This window comes from Stegostoma tigrinum, chromosome 16, assembly GCF_030684315.1.
Source record: "Stegostoma tigrinum isolate sSteTig4 chromosome 16, sSteTig4.hap1, whole genome shotgun sequence".
Lineage (NCBI taxonomy): Eukaryota > Metazoa > Chordata > Chondrichthyes > Orectolobiformes > Stegostomatidae > Stegostoma > Stegostoma tigrinum.
In genome coordinates, this window is record NC_081369.1 from 30,562,234 (window position 1) to 30,575,409 (window position 13,176).

Here is a 13,176-nt window from a genome sequence, read left to right on the forward strand (position 1 = left end):
AGGTTTGTCTCACCTCATCTGCCAGAATGAAGAGTTTTTCCTCATAAGCAAAACGAATAACGTCCTCAATACCTTTTCTGCTTTGCACTTGGCCTGTAATTAAAACAAAATGCTACTTACATTACAAAACTAATTTTAAGCAAATCACTTTCAGAATTGCTTTCTTTTCTCAGGCAACTTGACCCATCGTTTATGAAAGTTTAAACACCAAGGCAGGAGTGATGCACTAGTATCTGATTATTACATAGCATGAATGTGTAAGTCAAGTGGAATACCTTGGTCCATGTGTAGGTTGGGTAACTTATTGAGTCTGTCAGACAATAACTTGGTATTTGCCGTGTACCTCACTACAAAGTCATATTAACAAAGTACAATAGAGTGGTCAAGAAGGCATAGTTTCCTTCATCGGACAAGGTATTGAGTACAAGAGTTGGCAGGTCATGTTACAGTTGTGTAAGACTTCGGTTCGGCCACATTTGGAATACTGCATAATTCTGGTTGTCACATTACCAAAAGGATGTGGATGCTTTGGAGACGGTGCAGAGGACATTCGCCAGGATGTTGCCTGGTATGGAGAGCACTGGATGTGAAGAAAGGTTGAGTAGATTAGGATTATTTTCATTAGGAAGACGGAAATTGAGGGGGGACCTGATTGTGGTCTACAAAATCGTGAAGGGTATAGCAAGAAGCTTCCCCCCCCCCCTCCCCCCCCGGAGTAGGGGACTCAATTACTACAGGTCACGATTTCAAGGGAGAGGGTAAAAATTTAAGGGAGATATGTGTGGAAAGCTCTTTACGCAGAGGGTGGTGAGTGCCTGGAACACGTTGCCAGCGGCGGTGGTAGACGCAGATATGATAGTGTCTTTTATGATGTATCTGGACAGGTACATGGATGGGTAGGGAGCAAAGGGATACAGATGCTTAGAAAATTGATGACAGGTTTAGACAAAGGATCTCGATCGGCACAGGCTTGGAGGACTGAAGGGCCCGTTCCTGTGCTGTAATTTTCTTTGTTCTTTGTTTTATTTAAGACAGTATCTTCTAAACACACCCAAAATGTTCTTAGCACATATGTGCAAAATACACATGCAGTACCCCTGCCAGTATGGCTAGCGACATCACTGCATCCCATTCACTCATTTATTTTGCTTACTTGGCACCACTGTGTTTGTAAATGGCAGCACATTTCACAAAGTGTGATCGCACAGTATTTTACATACATGCAATGTGAGCCTTCAGGCTATCAGGTGACACAGCCATCATTTAATTCTTTACTTCCATCGAGGATATTACTGTAGTTCTCAAACTAATCAGTAGGTGGAGTTTTGCATAAAGTCAAGAGCCCTGATATTTACAGGGAGAGAGGAAACAAGGGCAGCACAGTAGCAGGGGTCAGGGAGAGAACGTTAGTCCTACAAAATCTAACAGCAGGACCTCTTACCTTTTCTCATCCATAACTTCTTCTCCCACTCTATTTTGTGCTTAGCGGATAACCAGATTAATAGGCTGGCTATTGGATAGGAAAGACTGTGACCATCTCCAATAATGAGGAAGGAGGGAAAGACTGAACATTTGTGGGGAGGAGACAGCGGCATCAAACCACAGCACATGAAGGTGACCACAATCTTCACGGTTGGAAGATTCTTTCTAGCTCGTGAGGAACACAAAAATGCATTGGCATTTTATGGCTGACTGTTCCAGTCTTCATTTGCCTGCAAGGATGCCTAAACCTTGGGAAACTCAGGAGGTAACTTAAATTAAAATCATATTTTCAATTGTACCTTGGAAATCTGGCTTAAACATAGCTTGTGAACCTCTGCCACAAAAAAAGGGGGAAGAACATAGGCAGTGGGTTGGAGATTGTGCTTTGTGATTTTACATTTTTGACTCAATCCCTTTTTCCCCTGTGGTGAAACCCCAAAGGTACTTCACTCGAGGAAAACATGTACGCACCAAGGGATCCTCACATTATGCCAGAATTCAGAATGAATTTACAATAATACCAATTTCATTTTGAGTGGGCTATGGCTAGTAGTAAAATAAAAGCAATTGGTAAATCTGTCTGTCTCAATACAAAATAGACAACTACAATCTCTGTGATGGACTTGTTAAAAACCGCAATATCACAGCATCTTTGACACCCTTGGGACAATCCAATAACTTTCCCAAGATAATGAAGTATATCTTGTTATGTGGTTCCAATTATTCAGGTAAATGATGCACCAAGACAAATAATAATGAAATCTATGGCTAGATAAAATAGTTGGCTGAAGGAGGAACATCAACCAGGGCAACAGAAGAACTCGGTTTATTTTCTTTAATTAATTCCACTGGATTCTCCACATCCATTTGAAGGGATGAAGTGGGGCCTGGTTTAGTGTCACCCAAACAGGTCTATAGTGCAGCATTCCCTCAGTACTGCACTGAAGTGAAGATTACGTGCATCCAAACACAAAAGGCAGGACGGCCGCAAATGAGTCACATAACCACTATAAACAAAAACTTGTGTTAGTGAAATAAAGTGTGCCTAAAACCTGTAACAATATGAATTCCACTGGTAAAACATGTTTTTCTTTACCATTAAAGCAATTCAATGTGTCTAGAATCTGCCAAAGACTAGGCTTTCAAGAGTGATGCCTGATTTTTGAAATAGTTCAAGTACCAGTTGGGTTTCCTGGGTTAATAATACAAAGAACTTTGGGGTTGCAATATTCCCTTGCTGCACTCAGGTTTCGTTTCAGTTCATTTTTATCCAGAGCCCAGCCATTTTCTTCATCCAGGTAATAGTTGATTTGGGTGGCTCCTAGCTCGGAGATGGCTGCTGAATACAGGGGATACTGTGGAATTGGAATCATCACTCCAGTCCGCATTCTCCCTTCTCCAGACACCAGAAGTTTCATAATGGTCTATAAAATAAAAATGGAGAGGCACGTAATTCAGAATGATACACATTGAAACTATTCAAAAATTATTTATTGCTACAATTCAAAAGTGGCAACCACACTTGTTTTTTTAACTAAATGAGCCATTGCTTAACATACAGTTATTCCATCACTTGCTCCAGTAGTAATATAAATATTATCAGATTCTGCAGGAACTCCTCCATCCCTCGTCTCCATGTACTTAGCAACATCTTGACGTATACAATTCAGACCCTGGCTTGCACTGTAGGAACCTGAAAAAAATATAAATTTTTAAAACGTGCCCTCATGATAAATGTTGAGGCTGAATATTTAATTGAAAAATCAAACTTTCCAGAAGTGCTGGGAATTTGGATGGTATTGTTAAGAACCTCTCTGGGATGGTTACTAATATAGATGAGGGCATGAGCTGACATCTAATATATTTTCAATTTCTATTGGCAGCTTGGTCTAGATTGGAAAGATGTTGTTGTGCCAACTGGCTAACTCTCTATGCCTTTTCAAAGATTGACTAAATGCTATTGATAAAACAAGCGCTAGGCTGAGACAATGATCACAGCTGGTCAAAATTTAATTTTTCCAATTGGATCTTTACTGTCCTCTCCTGACCACGATGAATAAAGTAGTCAACAATTCCTTCATTCTTCACAGCAAACTATCTGGTCTTCACAAGTTATTCCTCTGTGCAACAGTATCAAATACACACACATAACCTATCCCTTCCAAATTATCTGCAGTTCACTGGTCAACTGCCTTTGTACCCAAGTTATTACAACTTGCAAATATTCTATTTTGGTCTGGAATTAGCAATTACTCCAATAACAAATCATTGTTCCACACAAACAAAGGTGTGCCCAAAAGGTAATTCTGATAAAATCAGGAGCCAACCAAAACTGTTCTGGAAGTGCCCAGCTGGTCCCTTCAAAATAATCCAATTTCATAGATTGTACTATGAACATACCATGATCTCATTGCTTCATCTTCCTCCTCCAATCCTCACCACCCCTCATTACTGGAACATGACAATCTAGGCAATGTGGGCTTGAAACAGTTCCAGATTATAACCTTACATGAAAGTTTCACTAGTCACCCTCCACAGGTCCTTAAACTTATCACTCATTTTGATAGCTTCAGTTTTGCTGAACAGTTCTTCTCTAAATGTGAATGCACAAGTACAAAGAAGGAGGCAACAAACATACCTAGACTTTGACCCCCACAGTACAGCAGAATACGTTGGGCTCTCTCCTTTGCATCAGCAGGGAAGTGTGGACTTTCAAGCAGTTCTGGATAAGTACAAAGAGCAACAACCTGAATTGGGTAAGAAATACAATCTAATTAAGTATTTAAAAGATTTCTAATATCTTTTCTTCTGTCAACAATATTAAACAAGCAGCCTTCTGCAGCCATGACTTTATTTTGAAAATCTCAATTACCAACATTCGTGGCATTTTGTGAACAATTAGGAAATGCTCGCTATTTCTTATTTGTTGCAAACAAAGTGTACCTTTCAAATGCAAAACTGTTACAAAAGGAGCTCAAATCTAAAGGTCTTAAAGTCTTCAAGAAACAGGAGAAATGTCGCTTTAATCCATCAGATTCCAGCTTGGAAAGTGTCAAATATGTACTTTTCTGACATTTTACACTTTCAATTGCTCACTCTACTTGTTACATTTGATTCTGAATGGAATGATTTATTGTCACTTCCATTTTCCAGTGACGAGTACAGTAAACAACAGTGAAAAGCTTCAACTGTTGCCACCATTCAGCACCATTTTGAATAGTTTAAGAATAAAAAGATATAACTGAAAGAAAGAGAGTCCATCTTCGTTCTACCACTTCTGTCATGAGTCCCCTGCCAGCTCACCACCTCCACTGCCTTACTGTCGCCTGCGCCAGACCCACCAACATAGGAGTTACCACTTTTCGGGTGCAATGTCTTCACTGCTAGGCCCACCTCGATGATCCCCGGTCCCATGCTCAAACCACTCTCATCCAGCTAACTGGAGTCCAAGTTCAGCTGCTACCACCACCTTATCAGTAACCAGAAGTTCCTGGCACTGGGCCTACTGCAACCAGGAGTCCCTAGCTCCACTTCTGCCTCAACGATGCCACGTGTTCCTGCTCCAAGTATATTGTGCTGCTGCAGCTGCCACCTTACAAATGCCAGGAGTCCCTGGTTCTGCTGGCAGGCCAAGCCACTGCTGCAAGTCCCACTCCAGCTGCCTTCCTCAGAGATATTGTCTACTCCAACCACAGCCAACAAAAAGGAGAAGAAAATGAAAGAAAAAGAAAAGGGTAAGGAAGTAGGAAGGAAGCTGCTGGTCTGGAATGGATGGGCCCCGGAACCCAAATGAGCCGACCTTACCGAGGCCACCATCTTTCAGAGCTTCAAGCTGGGGAATGATCTGTTTTTTACTAATTTACGCCACCTAAGATTGGTTGAACAGCTTCAGAGAACTTCAAAGTATAACTTGAAACCTGTATTATTTGTATTTTCATATCTATCTTCTATGTTGTTAAAAATTGTGTCTTTGGCTGCCTAAAAGGAAATAGTAGCCAAAAGAAATTTGGAAAGATTTGATTTGGCTTAATAGTAAACAAGTCAAAAGAGAGACAGCTGTCTAGCTTAAATTTTTTAAAATCAGACAAAAAGTTGTTTCGAAGTAATTTTCTGGTTACGTTATATGCAGTGAGCCTTTATACAATATATAGCCTTTAGTTGACATAAAAATTTAAAGCATACATGTCTGAACCTTTTGTGCCTTAGGAGGGGTTTGGGAAAATCAGAGCAGCTGTAGGCCAGTCAGATTTTGCACCTAGTCATCAAAACATTTCAGGCAGAGTTCATGTGTCCACCATCTTGTGTGTGAACATCACCTCTAAAAGTCCGAGTTCGAAATTTAAGGTTATGCTCCTTTACTTTGTATAACCTACACTGAGAAAATAGTTTCCCATTATTTAGTCTGACAAATCCTTCATCAATCACAAATATTTTGTGAGATTACTGATTAACTATCTGTACTTGAGCAAGAATGAATGACTAATCTACATCATAGCTCTCAATTGAGTAAAAACTGTAAATACTCAAGTCAGGAGCATCTGCAGAGAGAAACATGGTTAACATTTTGGGTCAATGATGACTCTATCAGAACTCAGATGTCTCACAAATTAGTCCTTTTTTCACGTACTCCCTCCAAAACCAAAATATCCTGAGTGGGGGAACCAGAATGTAAAGTTCCTTTAAATCCAGTCTAGCCAGAACTGTATGCAACCATAACAATACTTGCAATCCTTTGAAATAAAGCCTATGATTCTAGTAGCCTTTAAATGACTTTATATACTTGGTCACTGGCTTTTAGCATACTTCAGTATGTACACCCTTAAAGCTTGGCTCCTCACTGTTCCCAGCTTCTCATTCTTTATCAATTTTTCACTATGTAGCAGAAATTTGAGCCCCAGGATAGGACAGATCCCTTGGGGTGACAACAGTTACATTTGGCCAAATAGAACACATTTTTTCTCTCTCTCAGTTAATCCCCATTTTAAGAATGAAAAGGATCCCAAATGAACACATTTAAGCTCATTTGTTTCAATTATGTTTAACTGATCAGATCTCTTTAGTGGGATGATACGCAGCCAAAGTCTTCCTAGGCCTGTGATAAATAACATTAAGCAAATACCTGCTAAAGGATACTAGACTGATCCGACAGTAGTTTGTAAAATACCTTACAACTCTTTGGCAACAGGAAGAAGGACTTTCATGTATTTACTAACGTAAAAGGAAGGGCATATTGGTTCTAACAATGAAGAATAATTTTACACATTGAAAAAAGTGTAAAAGCTCAACATCACTTTTTGAGAAGCCTGATCAGATGTTTCACCAGGTACTGATGAGATAATTAGAACAACCTTTCAATTCTTGGAGAAAAAGGATTGTCCAAAGTGAAAAAAGAAAACTAAACAAGTCTCCCAACCCCATTCTGCACAAAGTTAACAACATCCCTTTTGCTCCTTTGGCTACCAGCGTCCAAGATTGCAAATTGGCAGATGAATGCTTACATGTTATTAGTGCATAATTAAACTGTTAAAAAGATTATATTAAAATATTGTTTACAACCAGAAATAAATTCCAATAACAATTTCAAAAAAAAAATTAGGTGGCTGGAGCTATCCAAATTGCATAGTTATGCTAGAAACAGTATGGTGAACAGAGTTGAGCCACTCACCTTTCCATCACCCCACAGATTTAAGAGAAAGCATTCCAAATTAATAATACAAATGAAACCCAAACACATTGTGGAAACAGGAAACTTCCAAATTAATTAGGACTTAGCAGAGACTAACCTGTTTCTTTTTTAATAAAAACAGATTTTAAAATGAAAACCTTTCAGAAAGCATTGTAACACCTAATTTACCCTCACACACACAGACCTGTCTCAGAAATGTGATTGGCTGCTGTCCCATTGCATGAGCATCTCCGATGTTAGCTTTGATTACTTCTGTGAAAGGCTTCTGGACACCCTACGTACAAAACACATAGAACAATCACAATCAAGTGCAAAGTAAATATTTGCTTTAGAAATCTTGGAAAAGGAGACGGTTGAGTTAACAGTTACATGTAATTATTACAGCACAAGTATTATAAGAGATAATAGAAACTGCAGATACTGGAGAATCCGAGATAACAAGGTGTAGAGCTGGATGAAAACAGCAGGCCAAGCAGCATCTTAGGAGCAGGAAAGCTGATGTTTCAGGCCTGAAACAAGTATTAAGACTCCGTTTACAATCCGTCACAGAAACAGAGAAGACAAGTGCAGGAGTAGGGTCAGAGGAGATTCACTGCTCCATGGGATGAAAGGTGTCAGCTATGAGGAGAAACTGGATAGGCTCAGTTTACTCTGGAGCAGAGGAGGCTGACGGGTGTGTGTCAGGTGTACAAAATTGTGACAGGCATAGACAGGGTAAATTGTGAGAATCTCTACCTTGTTGACAAATGTCTACGACTGAAAGGGTGTAAGTTTAAGGTGAGGAGTGTGTGTGTGAGGACAGTGGATCTGAGGAACATTTCTTTCAACCAGAGGGTTGTAGGTACATGGAACATGCTGCAAGAGAGGGTGGTGGAGGCAACATTTAAGCAGCAGCAGATGAGTACTTAAAATGCCAGGGCATAGTATGATATGGGCCAAACGCATGCAAGTGAGATTAGTATAGTTTGGTGTTTGGTCAGCCGGCATAGTGGGCTGAAGGGTCTGTTTATACACTGTATGCCGAGTAGGCCCATTAAGCCTGTTCCACCACTCAACATGATCATGGCTGCTCCTCTGCATCAATGCCATACCCTTCTCAAACCACTTCTGACCATGTATATGTAGAAAATTATTTCTTTCTTAAAATATATTCAGTGACTTTGCCTTCTGTGGTAAAGAATTCCATAGGTTCTAAGCTTTTAACAACCCTCCTAATACATTCAGTTCACTTTTTAAAAATTTGATTCTTGTATGTAAACCAATCTAGTAGGTCCCAAGTTCTTCGCCCTCTGAATCAGTGGGTTCCCGGACAGTTTGAATAAAGTGTTGCCATTAATAATTGAGATCAAGATTAGAAAATAAGTTATAATTCACTGCATTTCATGCAAACTCAAAACAAAACACTATAAAGAACTGAACGGAAATATTTAAGAGAAGTCTTGTATCCATGGCTCATCTATCACCTCTTCCCTTTCAATGGCATTGTGTGCAAAAGCCAAACCCTGAAATATCTTTCATATTTATTGCGCTTCAGAAGTACCCCCCAAAAAATTGGGCAAAAATATTAATCCAACCTTTCAAGAGTATTCAGAGTATCCTCAACCAGAATCCATACTCGTATTATGGCAAAGAGCTGCTGATAGATATTTCATCTTGTGCCTCAAATTTGAGCTCATCCAAAGCTCAGCTGCCTGTGAACTAATCAGTACTAAGTCCCTGTTATCACCAATCTAGATTAACTTCTGTCTACTTGTGTCTTAACTCTGAAATTCTCTGTCAAGCCCAAATTCCTGCATGGTCTTGACTCTCCTCTTCACCAGAACTCCTCCAGTGCTACCAAAAAAAAGTTTAGAATTCTGCATGTTCCCAATGTGGTCTCTTGTGCATCCCACATTCCATTTGTCTCAACAATGACAGCCATGCCACAAGCTCTGCACTTTCCTTCTTAAACAGTTCTTTCGTCTTACCTCTCGTGCATTTATGACTCTCCTAATTATTTTACTAAGCTTTTAATGACTCTCCTAATACATTTGGCTCACTTTAAAAATCTGATCCTCTTATGTAAACCAATCCAGTCAGTTCCATTTCCACAGTTCTTTCCCTGTAGCCCTGTAAAATTTAATTCTCTCACGTACTAAATTTTTTCTTGAAATTATTGAATGCTTTTGCTTGTAGAGGGAAGTGGTTACTAGTCTTCCTCACATTCCTCTATGTTTTCCCTGGTGTCATCCGTGAACTGGGAACAGCTTTTCTTTGACAAAACGTGGCATAACTGCATACATTTGTATCAAAGCTGCCCTCAATCTCCTATGCTTGTAGTACTGTAAAAAAATTCTCATTAGTATTATTCAACTGCAGGAAATATTAGAAAGTAAATTCTAGATTTTGGAGTATCCTTAAGACATCTAATATTGCTCACAAATAGTATTGTAAATCATTTGATCCAGTCCAATCAAAACTCAAGTGCCAAAGGAAGAACATTGCGATTTTTTAAACATAAACACTGAATTTGTACTTATAACTTGAAAAGGAGAACATGGTGCTCATAATGCATCACAGATATCTTGTGCTGCCCTGAGTAATATAAATAAGTGGAAGGCCTTTTCTAATGTAATTAGTCTTAACTGAGATTTCAGTGTGAAAAATATTTCCAAAAAAATCAAGTCAAAATCATCTATCCATAAACCACATCTGTAACCTGTCAGATTATTTTCAACATGTGCATCAAATATGGGAGCCATGAGGTAAAGTTACAGGCTAGTTTTTGGTGCTTTGGATTTTGTGTTACATTGTCACCAAAAATAAAAGCACAAACTACCAATCACAAAAAAAACCATGAACTCTGTTTAGAATGGCCACTTGTATCTCAGTTCATTTTGAAAAATTGTTACTGAAAATGTAAATAATACCACTGATTTGGAAGTAGACGAAAACGATGTACAAAATCAAAGGTTTGGTTACATATTCATTTGACAATGTTGTCACAAACTGACTTTTTTCCAAAACACACAAACATCTTACTTTGAAACAAGCTACTAATTTCTATCACTTATTCCAGATGATAAACAAACAAAAAAAAACCCCAAATTATTCGTTATCAATAACTTTTCTAAAGGCAAGGTGCAAAACTGGGTTTAATGATAACTGAATTCTAAATTCTGAAAACAAGTGAAATTTTAGACCAGTATTTACAAGATTAGTCACATCATTGATTTTGAGTTTGATTTTAGCTTTGGATGATAGAGACATTCTTTTTGCATGAATTTGCATTAGTATAATGTCTAACATAATAAAAATCAGTGTTCCAAATGGAGATTGGCAGAGCCAAGCAGGAGAGAATTTAAGAGCAGGTGGTTAGTCAGAGAATTTTTTGGATTTGCAGAAGCAATCAGCAAGGAGGGAAAACGTTTCTGGAAGGAATCGCACATCATGAGAGAAGGACGATTGGAAGTTTCACCAATCAGAAAAGTCAGGGATGGGGCTGCCTGGATGAGAATATCACAGACCAGGGCATTGACAAGTTACAGGTGATGAAGCAGGGAGTGAAGATATAGGGCAGCTGTGAGACTCAGCACAAAATACTACAAAGAAGGTACCAGAGATGAAATCACGTGTAGCCTGGAGGAATCTACGGAAGATCAAGTGCAGCTACTATTAGAAACATGACACACAGTTAAATTGTGACAGTAAGTAAACAAGGGGATGTTGATTATTTTCAACTCCCATATTGCACACCTACTCAAGCTCCCAGGTATTGGGAAAGAAAGGAATAAAAGGAAACAAGAAATGGAAAAGGGATTAATGATACCTTCATTCAACATGTTGTGGGAGAGAGACAGACAGAGAAGTAAGCCCACGCCCGCCCAGCACCCTTTCCCTATTCCTGCAAACCTGCATTTCCCGTAGCTAATCCACTTAGTTTACACATTCCTGGATGCTGTGGGCAATTTAGCATGGTCAAACCAGCTAACAAAGAACAAAGAAAATTACAGTACAGGAACAGGCCCTTCAGCCCTCCAAGCCTGTGTCGATCCAGATCCTCTATCTAAACCTGTCGCCTATTTTCCAACGATCCATGTCCCTCTGCTCCCTGTCCATTCATGTATCTGTCTAGATACATCCTAATGACGCCATCGTGCCTGCCTCTACCACCTCTGCTGGAAATGCATTCCAGGCATCCACCATCCTCTGCATAAAGGGCTTTCCACGTATATCTCCCTTAAATTTTTACCCTCTCAACATGAAATCGTGACCTGTAGTAATGGAGCACTCTGGGAAAAAGCTTCTTGCTATCCACCCTATCTATACCTCTCATGATTTTGTAGGCCTCAATCAGTTCCTCTCTTGTCCTCTGTCTTTCTGATGTAAATAATCCTAATCTGCTCAACCTTTCTTCACAGCTAGTGCCCTCCATACCTGGCAACATCCTGGTGAACCTCCTCTGCATCCTCTTCAAAGCAACCACATCCTTTTGGTAATGTGGCGACTAGACTGTAAGCAGTATTCCAAATGTGGCCAAACCAAAGTCTTACACAATTGTAAGATGACATGCCAACTCTTGTACTCAATACCCCATCTGATGAAGGAAAGCATGCCATATGCCTTCTTGACCACTATCGACCTGCATTGCCACCTTCAGGGAACAATGCACCTGAACACCCAGATCTCTCTGTGCATCAATTTTCCCAAGGGCTTTTCTATTTACCGGATAGTTCGCTCTTAAATTGGATCTTCCAAAATGCATCACTTCGCATTTCCCTGCATTGAACTCCATCTGCCATTTCTCCAACCAACTCTCCAATCTATCTATATTCTGTTACATTCTCCGACAGTCCCATTCACTATCTGCTACTCCACCAATCTTGGTGTCATCAGCAAACCTGCACAGCTTCGGACTGAGAGGAGAAACTGGGGCACTGGGTGGAAACCCACCCAGACACAGGGAGAATGTGCAAAATCCATACATAATTCCCTCGACGCTGGAATCGATGTTCAGGGGAAAATGATAAACAAGTCCAAGAGAGATCGGAGGCTGAAATAGCATGGCACAATAAATTGGGACAAAGCAATGAAAAGAGGAAGAAACCTGTATTTGAAAGTGGGAGGAACTAGAAGTGTAAGAGCATGGAAATGAAAGTCAGTATTAGAGCAGAAAAATCAAAAGTGCCAGAATTTAATGGAGAATGCCTAGGACTCTGGACAGAAATTATTTTCTGATCAGAAAAATATAGAGATTGGCAGCACAGAGAGACTGGGTTACTAACTGCAGAGGTTTGACGCCCAACGCAGTACTGCAGTGGGCCAGTACAGTTCGTTGACAAGAAAATGTCAGAGAAAGGGCTGGAAAGAAATGGGTAAATGTTGAAATGTGCAGATTGGCCAGATGTTATTTGGGCTTCACTAACCAAAGTCAGAGTTCAAACACATGGATTTGATACAGCAAATCTGTAGGTCAATGTGACCATCCCCATAATTCCAAACAGGAGCCTGGTCAGTTGAGGATAGGACATTTTCAGAACACGAAACTGGCAGCTTAGGGGCATCAGGAACAGCAATCAGTATTAAGCAATGGCAGAGCAACTAGCAGCTTGACTGAGGAAAAGAGCAGAAAAGAAAGTGAACTCTGATCAGAAATAAATAGAAAAACTCAGGAATTAAGACAACATCCAGCATCTATGACAAGAGGAGTGTCTTCAAACTAAAAACCAAAATTGATTTACTGGGCACATACTTCCAAGAAATTTACTCTCAGACCTGCTCTCATGCAGTGACCCAGATGTAGTGTATCTAACCAGATTTTCAGCATGTTTCTAAAGACGGTGCTTTCTCAGGTGGCTAGCAGTTTGCTTCTGACCAGCGAAGGTCAAGTGTTTCAGTCTTCGAAACCACATCAAATAGACCTAGTACAGATATTCTAAGCAATCTGGGAATATTTCATGGGTAGCAACAATTGTAAAATGTGGCTTTCGAAACAACTGCAGGGGATTCAGAAAACCTAGCCATTGTGA

The 13,176-nt window shown here is 39.8% G+C and overlaps 1 protein-coding gene across 3 annotated transcripts in view; it reads right to left on the reverse strand.

Moving 5' to 3' along the window:
- Window positions 1–13,176, reverse strand: part of gpt2 (glutamic pyruvate transaminase (alanine aminotransferase) 2) — a 40,386-nt gene that overhangs the window by 18,650 nt on the left and 8,560 nt on the right. For all 3 annotated transcript variants that reach the window (XM_048547064.2, XM_048547063.2, XM_048547065.2), the window contains 5 exons: window positions 7,353–7,442; window positions 4,121–4,229; window positions 3,042–3,175; window positions 2,663–2,906; window positions 14–93 (listed from right to left, as the gene is read on the reverse strand). In XM_048547064.2, the coding sequence (XP_048403021.1) occupies window positions 14–93; window positions 2,663–2,906; window positions 3,042–3,175; window positions 4,121–4,229; window positions 7,353–7,442 (657 nt within the window). The remainder of the gene's footprint in view (window positions 1–13; window positions 94–2,662; window positions 2,907–3,041; window positions 3,176–4,120; window positions 4,230–7,352; window positions 7,443–13,176) is intronic.